We start from the raw sequence: 12,045 nt of genomic DNA, 5'->3' as shown, positions 1-12,045 counted from the left end.
GCGCTATAAACGTAAATAATTGAAAGGAAAGTCGGTGTTATCTCTGCGTTAATAACAGAGCTACACGGATTAAAAAGCTGTAGGTGTAACGTGAGACTCGTTTCTGTTTATTAGGCCAGTCAGGGGAAATTGCATGTTCAGTGACTAACGCAGCAACTTAACACTCGGGGAAATTTAAGAAGACTGAGAACAATAGTTTGGCGAGCGTTAATCACGCCGGCGGTGGATTCAGGGGATGATAAGCGAGGGGCAGCGTGGCCCGGTCACTCGAGATCCCTGCGGTGGGATCCAATATCCACAGGGCTGAAGGAGAACCTGACGCGAGGCAGATACCAGCGGTTTGTGCTGACACACTTTCAGTTAAGTCGTGCAGACAGGAAGTGAGGCAGGAAAGCAGGGATTTCTCGCTAACGAAGTTACCCAAGAACCGCGGTACTTTCCTTTCTCGAGTGCAAAAATAACCCGAGAGCACACGCACAACGTATACCTGCAACATACACAACGTATACACACACGTACATGCGCTTTACAGCCCGATCCTACTGTAGTCACGTTCAGAAACTAATCACGTGCAGCGGACGTGCGCAGGCGAACGTGACGGTGTATTACTCGTTGTGCAGTCGAGAACTGCTGACCAGGCAGAGCCAATCACACACTCAGAGCTAAAACATTCTCCGTGTACACCGTGACAGAAAGAGAGAGTGCGCCGCGAGTCCAGTCGAGATCATGAGAGATGGAGCGGAGGGGGCGGGGCTTCCAGGTGGTGTCAGTTAATATCAAACAGGACAAAACACTTATGCAACTGTCAACCATCTCAGATTCACGTGGACCATCTCCAGTTTTATCAGGGAGAAAAAGACGGATCTTCTGGAGGATATCGGAGTGAGAGAGAACTCGTGCTAGCGTACTCCAACGTTCAACTGTGGAGCTCCTACACAAAATACATAAACATCTTCCTGTCTGATGATAATAATAATAATAATAATAATAATAATAATAATAATACAGAATTGATCATTACTATTAGTTATTTTTCGTACTATTATTATGAATAATAAGTCAGAGAACGTGTTCAAGAATTTTCTGACATGTATACGGGGTTCATGATCCGCTACCAACAGAGCACCGTGTTTATGAACACAGAAGCGCAAGTATTAATGTCTTCAGATGAGAGCGAGAACAACGACGCAAACGCAGATAGAGCCGCAACTACCGTCATCATCATCATCATCAACATCCATTAACCGGATAGGAACAACGACAAATATCCAGTACCAATGTCTCATTTATTTAAGAACTTTACATTAACACAACTGTTTGTCCAATATATAAAACACACACACTCTCACTCACTCTCGCGCACCCGTGCGCACACACTCACTCTCGCGCACACACACACACACTCGTGCAGCATCTCATTGCTATTATTTTAATTTGATTAACAGTGACCATGAGCAGAGAGCTTACATTTAACTGTTTATGACCTCCTGATTAAAGTTTAAATAAAAAAGATTGGTAACTGGACCGGTATCGGCTGTAAAAATCCCGATCGGAGCGTCCCTAATGAACACCATTAAACTAAAGCGCGGTGCGTCTGACGGGTAAATGAACTCAATCACATCCTATATGAGATTATTCAGATATCTACACAATACACACAGAGCGGTTCGAGAACTGACTCCAGCCCAGAACCAGGACAGTGGAAATGTCTAATAGTGCAGCTTTAAATAGATTTAAGAGGAGCAGACTTCAAACACTGAGGTTTATTGTATTTGTTTACAAGGTGAACAGGTTAACGGTTGTTTTTTGCACACAGTCTGTAAAATTATCTGAAAATATTACATTTAGTTTATCAGAAGGTAAATTAATGTGTCACGGCTCACACTATGTTCCTACATTCTGTCATAATTGTCCAGCTCAAGTTTTCTCATGCCTGCTTGTGTGTTATATTGTGGCACATTAACGTTACCATCTCTAAAAAAATTAATAAATAAATAAAACCTCAGCTTCAACTGTGCTCCTAAATTTTTGTAATTATTATTAAAGAATTTGTCTGGGTCCCTCCTCCTGTAAACTCTGTTACTGACTTTTCTGCTTTCGCCTGAATTGTTTTCATTTGGTTGCATATTGTTATATTTGATGTATATTTTCATTTGGTTGATGGCATTTTTATTTTTACTTCTATATTCTGGTTACTATTTTATTTATGTTTTGCTTCTACGAGATGATGCACTTTAAGGACCAGTCTAATTTGATGCAAAGATTTGTACATTATCAGGAATGTCGCACAACATGGAGGTGAAAGCAGCGTGTTGTTTATTTAAATGTGAAAGTACAATAAAAATGTTGCCCCTAAAATCAATGAATAATCGTGATAAATAATCGAGATCTCAATATTGATCAAAATAATCGGGATTATCATTTTGGCCATAATCGTGCAGCCCTAGCGTTAATAAACGGTTCGGATTTGCAGTCACTTTCGGATTTCTGCACGTTAACAATGCGGAAAGTGGCAACCGGAAACGCGTCCGGTCCTTACCAGATATGACGACACGTCGTTGTTAAAAACTTTTTTACTTAATTGCTCAAAAACGCTGAATAAAAACGAAAGCCCTATTCGGACGGGATTAAAGGCTCATGGGGTCGTTTCTGTTTTACAGGAGCTCCTCTGTGATTTTATTTCCGTCCGGATCGGCGGTTTTCTCCACAAAAACAACGGAGGCTTTAGAAAAGGCACTCAGACGTAGACTCTGTCTGGGTGGAAAACCTCGTCTCTGCTCTTGGACTCCACGTTGTGAACATGACCATGTGACACAAACATCCGGGATCAGAGAAAACATCTCACTGGAAGCTGGAGAGAGTTTCATCACGGAGGAGACGTGTACAGCGTTGATTACAGACGTCCTGACGATGAAAGAATCCGATCGGAACACGACTAAAGATGGAATTTGACTGATAATTTACTGTAAACACAAGCTACTACTATTATTCTCATTATTATTACTTACTAATAATGATAATTACATCCAAAACTTATTTTATTAAAATTGAAAATGATTATGTAAAGAAAAGCCATTTCACGTCCATCCTCGACACGATCCCGGTACAGGAACCCAACACCCAGCACTATACACCACGAAACTCATCACTCCGGATTATTCTACTGAACACAAAACATGACACTAACCCCAGCAGCTCCAGAACCCTCCAGAACCCTCCAGAACCCCAGCGGCTCCAGAACCCTCCAGAACCCCAGCGGCTCCAGAACGCTCCAGAACCCCAGCGGCTCCAGAACCCTCCAGAACCCGAGCGGCTCCAGAACGCTCAGATAACGTGGCGCTCTCTTAAATGACCTTATTGTTATAGACGGAGGATACGGATACGGCCGGTCCACGAGTCCATCAATTATTATTAATTATCAGTTATTAACCAGAAGCACGTCTGAGAGCGAAGGTCCACTGCACTCCTGCTTACCCTGACTGAGAGGCCATGGTCTTAACCTCAGAAACATTGGAAATGGAGGAAGAAGAACATGAAGAAACTGCAGAAAATGGTCATATTCCTGCTAGAGTCCAATCAGTTATCGAGCAGAAGCTCACACACTTCACTGTGAGATACAGTCATTTCCTAGCAGTGGAGATAAATCAGATTTAGGGAGGGGGTACGTGCCGCCTGTGGAAGATACCATTCTCATGGGCCTAGAGGGGAGCCAGGGACTATACAACAAAGCTGCAGAGAGAGAGGGGGGGGGGGGGGGGGGAGCGCGAGAGAAAGGGGGGAGAGAGAGAGAGAGAGAGAGAGCACGAGAGAGAGGGGGGGAGAGAGAGAGAGAGAGAAAGCACTAAATGCATGCTTGTGAGAGAGAGATCTTGTCAGGACTGAACTCTGAGAACTGCTCCGTTTCTCCAGGAACACAAACACAGTAAACATCAGACTGTTTTAAACAGTTCCTCTTCCACAGAAAGTCCTCCAGCTACCCACTCTCTCATCTCTGAAAGCAGGTCAATAATCCGCTCAGGTTCCACCTCCGGAGGAAATGGTACGGTCCGCCTCGCTCTAAATAAGGACATGTTATTTTATGCCAGACGAGAAACACCACCTTCTGACGTGAAAGTTCCGAGAGGAGCTCGGCCAATCAGACGGCATTTCACCGGCGCCTCTCCCGCCCCTGCTCCAGGGCAAATTTCTTAAAGGGGCAGCGTCTGTTCTGTGCCGAAAAGTCCTTCAAATAAGCAACGCTTTCATCAGGAGGCGCGATGAGGCAATCCGCTGTAACGTGTAAAGACCCACGGAGTCTGACGTCACTGATCACAGGAGTGTTTCCACAGAAATACAACACAAAATGGAGATCTGTTCAGTACTGGATGTGTGTGTGAGTGAGTGTGTGTGTGTGTGTGAGATGTTAAAAATGGCAGAGAGCAGATAGAAGGCCAGATTCTGAACTTTTTGTCCTGAATTGTCCTTCACAGGGTTTTATGGTTCCACGATCATCGACATCGCTGCTGACTGACAGATTAAAATTTATTTCATTCTTTTTATTAATATTATTATTGGCTTGCTCTCTGTTTGAACTTTATAACCATCAGCAGCTGTGAAACGCCCTACACACACACACACACACACACACACGAAGTTGTTCAGAAGTATTTGTTCCTGAAAGAAAAGGACATGGTGTAACATTGGTCATCGTCGCTCCTTTCTCTCTCTCTCTCTCTCCTCTTTAATAAAAAAATCTCATGAAAATGACACGTTTTTCACGTGTGGACGAGAATTTCTCCCAGGATTTTCTCTCTGTTAAGTACGCAGGTTTGCCTGCCCCCCCCCCAAACGTCCTTTCATGTCTCCGTAGACGAGGCAGTGACGATGTTTACTTTGATTATACGTAAACGAGCACGTAACAGAACCGGTCTCACGTCAGCACTCGGGCGATGCAAAACGTTTTGTTTTACAAATGATCTCTCCTGTGGTTCTCCCCGTGCTTCAAATCCGAGAGGAGACGTGACAACACGCAAATCAGACACAGGTCAGATGCAGGTGAGACGACTCGGACGGACCTTCACTTCTCTAACTTGGACAAAACTCTGGGTATTTAAGAACGCTCTGAATTATAACCTCAGGACTTTTGCGTCCTGTTCCAGCAAGAAGTTATAATAAAGTTATTATAAAATTAAAAACCACCCAGCGCGACTCCTCCAGCGTCTCCATCTGAACTGTAACGGACGCGAGGAACGTTTCATCGCCTTTATTTTTGCCCCGAAATGTCCTGGTGATGCCCCTAATGAATAGATTTGACCGATGTTTCATCTCTCATTCGTTATTAACATGTGTAGAAGCGAGCGGCGGCAGGGAGAGATCAGATGAGGAGAGATCAGATGAGGAGAGATCAGATGAGGAGAGATCAGAGCGAGCAGTGATGAGATCGGACGAGGAGAGATCGGACGAGGACGGCTCACGCTCCTGTTTGGAGAACAGTTTGGATGTAAAACCTGATGAAAAGGTTCGAGCGCTTGATCCGAATCCCAACACCAGCAGCAGTCGTTAGGGCGGGACGATGTTTCCATATAATATCCATATTGGGATAAATTATTATGTGATGCACTTTTCTGAGAGATCGTCGGTATAGTGATTTTTTTATGCTTTTAATAATTACTAATGAAATAGTACTGAACAGATCCCACTGACTTCGTCATTTTTTATTTAATGCCTACAGACAAAAGTCATCAGACTCAGTTTAACGTTGTATTTATTTATTTATTTACTACTGTTTCAGACGGTTTATCAGCTAAAGTGTAGACGGTGATGCGCACGTGTAGTGCAGAAATATCCTGAGGTATCACGATATGATAGTTTTGCCCTACCACTAGTCACAAAAGACTCAACTCAAGAAGATGATTTCCACACGTCTGATAAAGTCTAATCTCGAGTTATTGACCAGAAAGGAAAGAAAAACGGATATTTCGCTCAACACCACCGTGTTTGAACATTTCCGTCAGAGACTTCAGGATTAAAGCAGCGAGTAAAACTCTCGTCCCTCGCGGGCGGGAGATAAATAACGTGAATTCGCTTCCTGTCCCGAACGAAACCGAAACGTCTGTCACGGAGTTGAATTCTTCACCACCACACAGAGCTGTAGAGGAAACGGTTAGCTGAACTCATGGAGAAAACGAAAACAGGAAGTGGAGCATGGACGACGTGAAGCGGTGTTTATAACGTGACGTCGTGCACTGGGAAGCGGACACGTCTCAATTCTACATCCATCAGCAGCTACGATCGAGTTTACGCAACATAACACACATCCGCTTCCAGGAGAACGCACGCTCGCCGTGTGTGTGTGTGTGTGTGTGTGTGTGTGTGTATGTGTATGTGTGTGTTTATATATCACCACAAGGCCTAAAAACTTGCTGTCTTGCTGATTTTCTGATGCAGAAACAAGCTGACTAATTAAATCTACTCCTCTACAGTCTCTTGCTTCATTTCCTTTAGTTAAATTCGTTATAAAATGGCCGCCGCTCACCCAGCGTTCCCGGGATACACTCGGGATCCAGCGTGACCCTGACCGGGATGAAGATGAGGGAATGTTAAAAGCACAGGAAGTCAAACTGACGGTTAATTGCTGCACACGTTTACACAACAGCGCAGCTGTAGACTGCGAGATTGGATTGTGAAGTTGAAATCGAAGGTGGAGCGGCGTAGACGTGAGCGCTCACAGAGAAATGGAAAAAAGCTCTGCGATGACGAATCCCGGATCAGAGCTGGAAAGACGGAAAACCAAAAATAAAGCAGATTTTAAAATACCGCATAATTGCGAAGGCGGAGCAATCCTGCGTGTTAATAATGTTCAGGTGTAAAGGAGGAAGGTCGGTGAAACAGGACGAGACGGTCATTTACACGTCGCATTTTAAAGCTCTCGGATGCGTCCTCTATCTATTCTGATCAACTTTAACATCACAAGGATAAAATAAACGCCATTTCCTCCACACACACTTTAGAGGAATACTCCAGCACTTTCACTCGAATCTCAGCAGCGTTAGAGAGAGACGCGCGCGGTTACACTCGGACACACGAGGCCGTATACAGCCCTGTTCGGACGGGATTAGTGTTTCTCACTGGGGCGTCTGGAATGAATATTTTACACGTCTCCTCGGTGATGAATCTCTCACTCGCGTCCGGACAGCACTCGAGTGCTCCACACAGCCACGGGGAGCAAGGCTTTTCTAGCAGGTTGTTTTTTCTACGAAGCTGGATGCTCACGTCACGTGCGTCGTTAGATATTTAAGGAGGCGTCAGCGTTGGTGGTTATTTATAGAAAAGTAAAAGTTGTGTGATATCGTGCGTATAAAGTAAATCTTTATAGAAGACGCTGTAGCTGGAGTTATAATAATGGTAAATTGTGGCTCCTTTAATCAGACTGCAGGATCTCGCGTTTCTTCACAATTTTATTCCCTTTTTCATGCTGAAAACTTTCCCAGGAAGAGCGTGGTGGCGAGGTTTCACCGCACAGAGCGGGCGGTACGACGCGAGTGGTACGGTGCGAGTGGTACGACGAGGCGAGCGCCTCAAGCTTCCGCTTATCGTTTTGTAATTCAGGAAGTGTTTAATATATAATACGTCACTGATACACGTTTGAGGTTTTGTGTGTGTGTGTGTGTGTGTGTGCGTGCGCGTGTAATTTCCTCAGAGGAGGACGGAGAAAAACACCGGCACGTCCGATCCGGATGGAAATGAAGTGACCGAGCGGCTCCTGTACGAGAGGACACGACCGCGTGCGTGTACATGTCTTCCTGTCCGAATAAACACCGCTAAAGTGTGTTTGGGGTCAGAGAGAAAGTTACAGCCGGGAACCTTGAGAACATTTCTGACAGTACCAGAACGGTCCGATTTTGTTCTTACTGTGACTAACAAAGCACACGTGGCTCAGTGAGGCTCCTGCCTCCTCCTGGACCTTCCTCCTGTAGACAATCCCACCCTAACCTCGCACCGTCACCACCTCGCACCTACATCACCACACCGCCGGAGCGGACAGGAACGAGACCCGTTACTATCAGACCGTCTCGATGCGATACAGCGTCTGATTCTTTCAATGAAGATCGGATGAAAACCACGTCACGCTTTTCCAATCTCGATCCGCCCGATCCGAGCGAGTCCGTCCCCGACGCAGACTCGGATTCCTGTCGTTATCTGACAGGAGCAGAACCTGAGGCGCTCGTCCGCTGTTCTACATGGGCCTGAAGGCTGGACATGCCGAGATGCTTTTCTACTCGGCGCGGCTGTTCAGACTGATTATTCTCCTCAGACCTTCTCTCAACACCGTGCGTCCTGCAGGACTGACCCAGAGATGACCGGGTGTTCCTAATAAACTGGTCAGTGAGTGTGTATTACAGAGAGAGAGAGAGAGAGAGAGAGAGAGAGATCTGATAGCTAGTTCAACACTTCTGCTGGGTTATTTTGGGATAAAAATGGCTGTAGGATTTCATTTCAGCCCACAATTCATCACAGAACCGGCCTGAAGAATAAAATAACCTTTGATTAAAAATAAAGACAGTGAGTGTGTGTGTGAGTGTGTGTGTGAGTGAGTGTGTGAGTGTGTGTGTGAGTGTGTGTGGACTCCTGAGCTAGGAATCATGTTATTGCTAAACAGGAAAGCTAACAGTAAACTAGCGATAAACAAACAAAATAAACAGCTATTGTATTTATATAATGACAAACCAATAGCGAGTAAATGTAATCGTGTCTCCATTTTAAACACCGTTAATCAAGTTGTGCGTTAAAGTGTTTAGCTTTAGCTCATGCTAACCTCCACCAATAATAACAACAACAACAACAGCAGCCCCAGCTAGCATTGTGTGCTAACAGAGCTAACAATCCGCCTCTTTACGGAATAAAAACTGCAGCTGAATCACACAATCAGACCCACAACATCCTCCTCCTCCTCCTCCGGGAAATAAAACACACTTTAGAAGGTTCGAAGTGATAAATTTCTTTGCTTTTTACCTCTTGTCTTGTTTTAGGCCCAAACCATCGTAGCTTCTGAAAGCCTTTTCTCTCCTTTGTCTTTTCTGCTCTAGGACTCACAGCTCCAATAAATGTGTCATCGCGGAGAACTGGTCTAAAAAACTATCAAATAAATACAAACTTCTCTTTAAAAACTCCGAATCTTGTGTTTATCCCGCGGGGGTTAAGTAAGCCATGAGTCCGAGCTGTGTTTTATCCGCATTATTGTGAGAAATAAAATGTTCAGTAACCTGCAGCGCATTTTGAACTGATTGGGACTGAAGCAGTTCCTGAGAGGAAGGGGAAAAAGGAGTCACGTGACAGACACACGAAAGATTTCTACTGTTACTCCACGAGGGGGCGGAAAAGAGCAACAAAAAACCCTTCATTTCATTATTGAGTTTAAGATTCGAATCTGTGGCCGCATTTATTACATTTACACTACACTATATTACATTACATTTACACTACACTACATTACATTACATTTACACTACACTACATTACATTACATTTACACTACACTACATTTACACTACATTACATTACATTTACACTACATTTACACTACATTGCATTACATTACATTTACACTACATTTACACTACATTTACATTTACACTACGTTTACACTACATTACATTTACACTACACTACATTACATTACATTACATTTACACTACACTACATTTACACTACATTACATTAACACTACATTTACACTACATTTACATTTACACTACGTTTACACTACATTACATTTACACTACACTACATTACATTACATTTACACTACACTACATTTACACTACATTACATTTACACTACATTTACACTACATTTACATTTACACTACGTTTACACTACATTACATTACATTTACACTACACTACATTTACACTACATTACATTACATTTACACTACATTTACACTACATTACATTACATTACATTTACACTACATTTACACTACACTACATTTACACTACATTGCATTACATTACATTTACACTACATTTACATTTACACTACATTTACACTACATTACATTTACACTACATTACATTACATTTACACTACACTACATTTACATTACATTACATTTACACTACATTTACACTACACTACATTTACACTACATTACATTTACACTACATTACATTACATTTACACTACACTACATTTACATTACATTACATTTACACTACATTTACACTACACTACATTTACACTACATGGTTCAACTGCCCCAATTCCGATTTGTTCCTCCCATGTGGCACAGATCGGATATGACCCATGAATGTGTAAGCAGGAAAAAAGCACATGGATTCCGATATTCTCAGATCCGTCTCAGGCCTCATTCATATGTGGGAATGAATCTGATATGAATCGGATATGTGCATTTGTGTCTGCTATGTAAATGGACAGATCGGATATTCCCCTGTCGATGCGTGCGTCATTAAAAAAGCAATGGTGGCGAATGACTTCAACTCAGGTGGACACCGACCGCGAAAACAGAACTCTCAACACGGCTCTCTTCTTTTTCTCCGCCTTAAGAGGCTGGAGTTTTGCTCACCTTTACATATGCTGCAGACAACAAAAGCTTGTGTTATATTTTCGTCTGCGGCTGTTGCAAATTGTTCTGTTTTTACTTCCTTTTTTCAAAAAAATTGAAAACAGAGCAAGTAACAAACATAACATAGCATACAGTAGTACAAAACAAAGTGTGGCATTAATTGGTAACGTCCATCCATCCATCCATCTTCTATACCGCTTTCTCCTTCTCAGGGTCTCGGGGAACCTGGAATGTATCCCAGGGAGCATGGGGCACAAGGCGGGGTACACCCTGGACAGGGTGCCAGTCCATCACAGGGCATGATCACATACACATTTAATTGGTAACAGGGAATTCGAAAATCAGATTATAATATTTTAAACATGTTAATTCCTTTTTAAAAAAAAAAAAAATTTCAGAAAAGACATAAAACAATCAACTTCCACTATAAACACCCTAAAGATTGGGGATGAATTAACATACTTTTATTTATGTATATAAATAAAGAGCATAAATCATCTTTTACAAAAAGAGCATAAATCATCAATATCAGAGTATCTTGAAATTAAAGATTTAACAGCGTAGATGGTTTGCAAAATTTTAAAATGCATTTCTTTTGTTTTATTATTAATACAATATTTAAAGGGGATTAATTGCACCGTGTTTACTTCATGTTCAGCGTACGCGTCCGGTGACATCTACCTCGTGTTTCATGGGTCGTCAAAAAAAAAATCAGATATAGTAAACAAATCGCAATTGGGCATCAAGACCTGCAGCGTAAATACAGCTTATAACGAACTAATGTAGTGATTTCACATTAAAGAGGGGTAAATACTTATACAATCACAATCTTTTTTTAAAATGACATTTTCTATTTGTCAATAATTTAGCAGGAAGCTGAGGATACAACGGACACAGACAATTTCCCCCAATCCTCAGTCCAGGGATGGCTCAACATTCTGGGTTATTTATTAACAGAAGGTCGGGGGTTCAAGCCCCAGCACCGCCAAGCTACCGCTGCTGGGCTCTTGACAAGGCCATTAACCCTCTCCGGTCCATTCTGCACTCTGACCCAACTTGCTCACAAAGTTGGATATGCAAAGAAAAGAATTTCACTGTGCTGTAATGTATACGTGACCAAATAAAGGCTTCGAGTCTGTACACACTGTTTACTCACACAGATTCCTGCTTAACAGCAGAGCAACCTGAATGGGTCTTCTGCCGCTGTAGTCTCTCCACCTCAAGTTTCACTGTGTTCTGACATGCTGGGTATTTGAGCTCCTGTTAGCTCTGACCCTCTCTCGTTAACACAGCATTTCTGTCCGCAGAACTGAGCCGCACTGGATGTCTTTGGTCTTTCGCACCATTGTGTGTAAACCTCTAGAAACTGTGTATGAAAATCCCAGAAGATCAGCAGTTTCTGAAACACTCAAACCAACACCTGGGTCACGGTCAGCGTCACTGAGATCTTTCCCATTCTGATGATGAATGTGAACGTT

The 12,045-nt window shown here is 42.9% G+C and overlaps 1 protein-coding gene across 2 annotated transcripts in view; it reads right to left on the bottom strand.

The window, feature by feature from the left end:
• aff4 (AF4/FMR2 family, member 4) overlaps positions 1-9,294 on the bottom strand; it is a 29,524-nt gene extending 20,230 nt beyond the window's left edge. Inside the window, exon 1 of one of the 2 annotated variants that reach the window (XM_017493043.3) lies at positions 8,992-9,294. Coding sequence is in view for 1 of the 2 variants with exons in the window: in XM_017493042.3 (XP_017348531.1) it covers positions 3,475-3,491 (17 nt within the window). In the remaining variant the exon portion in view is untranslated. Of the gene's footprint in view, positions 1-3,474; positions 3,705-8,991 lie in introns of those variants that run through there. The other variant, XM_017493042.3, reaches the window with a different exon arrangement.
• Between the last annotated feature and the right edge of the window lie 2,751 nt (positions 9,295-12,045).

The sequence above is a fragment of the Ictalurus punctatus genome, chromosome 18 (assembly GCF_001660625.3).
Source record: "Ictalurus punctatus breed USDA103 chromosome 18, Coco_2.0, whole genome shotgun sequence".
In the NCBI taxonomy this organism is placed as follows: Eukaryota; Metazoa; Chordata; class Actinopteri; order Siluriformes; family Ictaluridae; genus Ictalurus; species Ictalurus punctatus.
The sequence above is the reverse complement of the archived record's forward strand: the minus strand, read 5'-3'. Positions and strand labels throughout refer to the sequence as shown.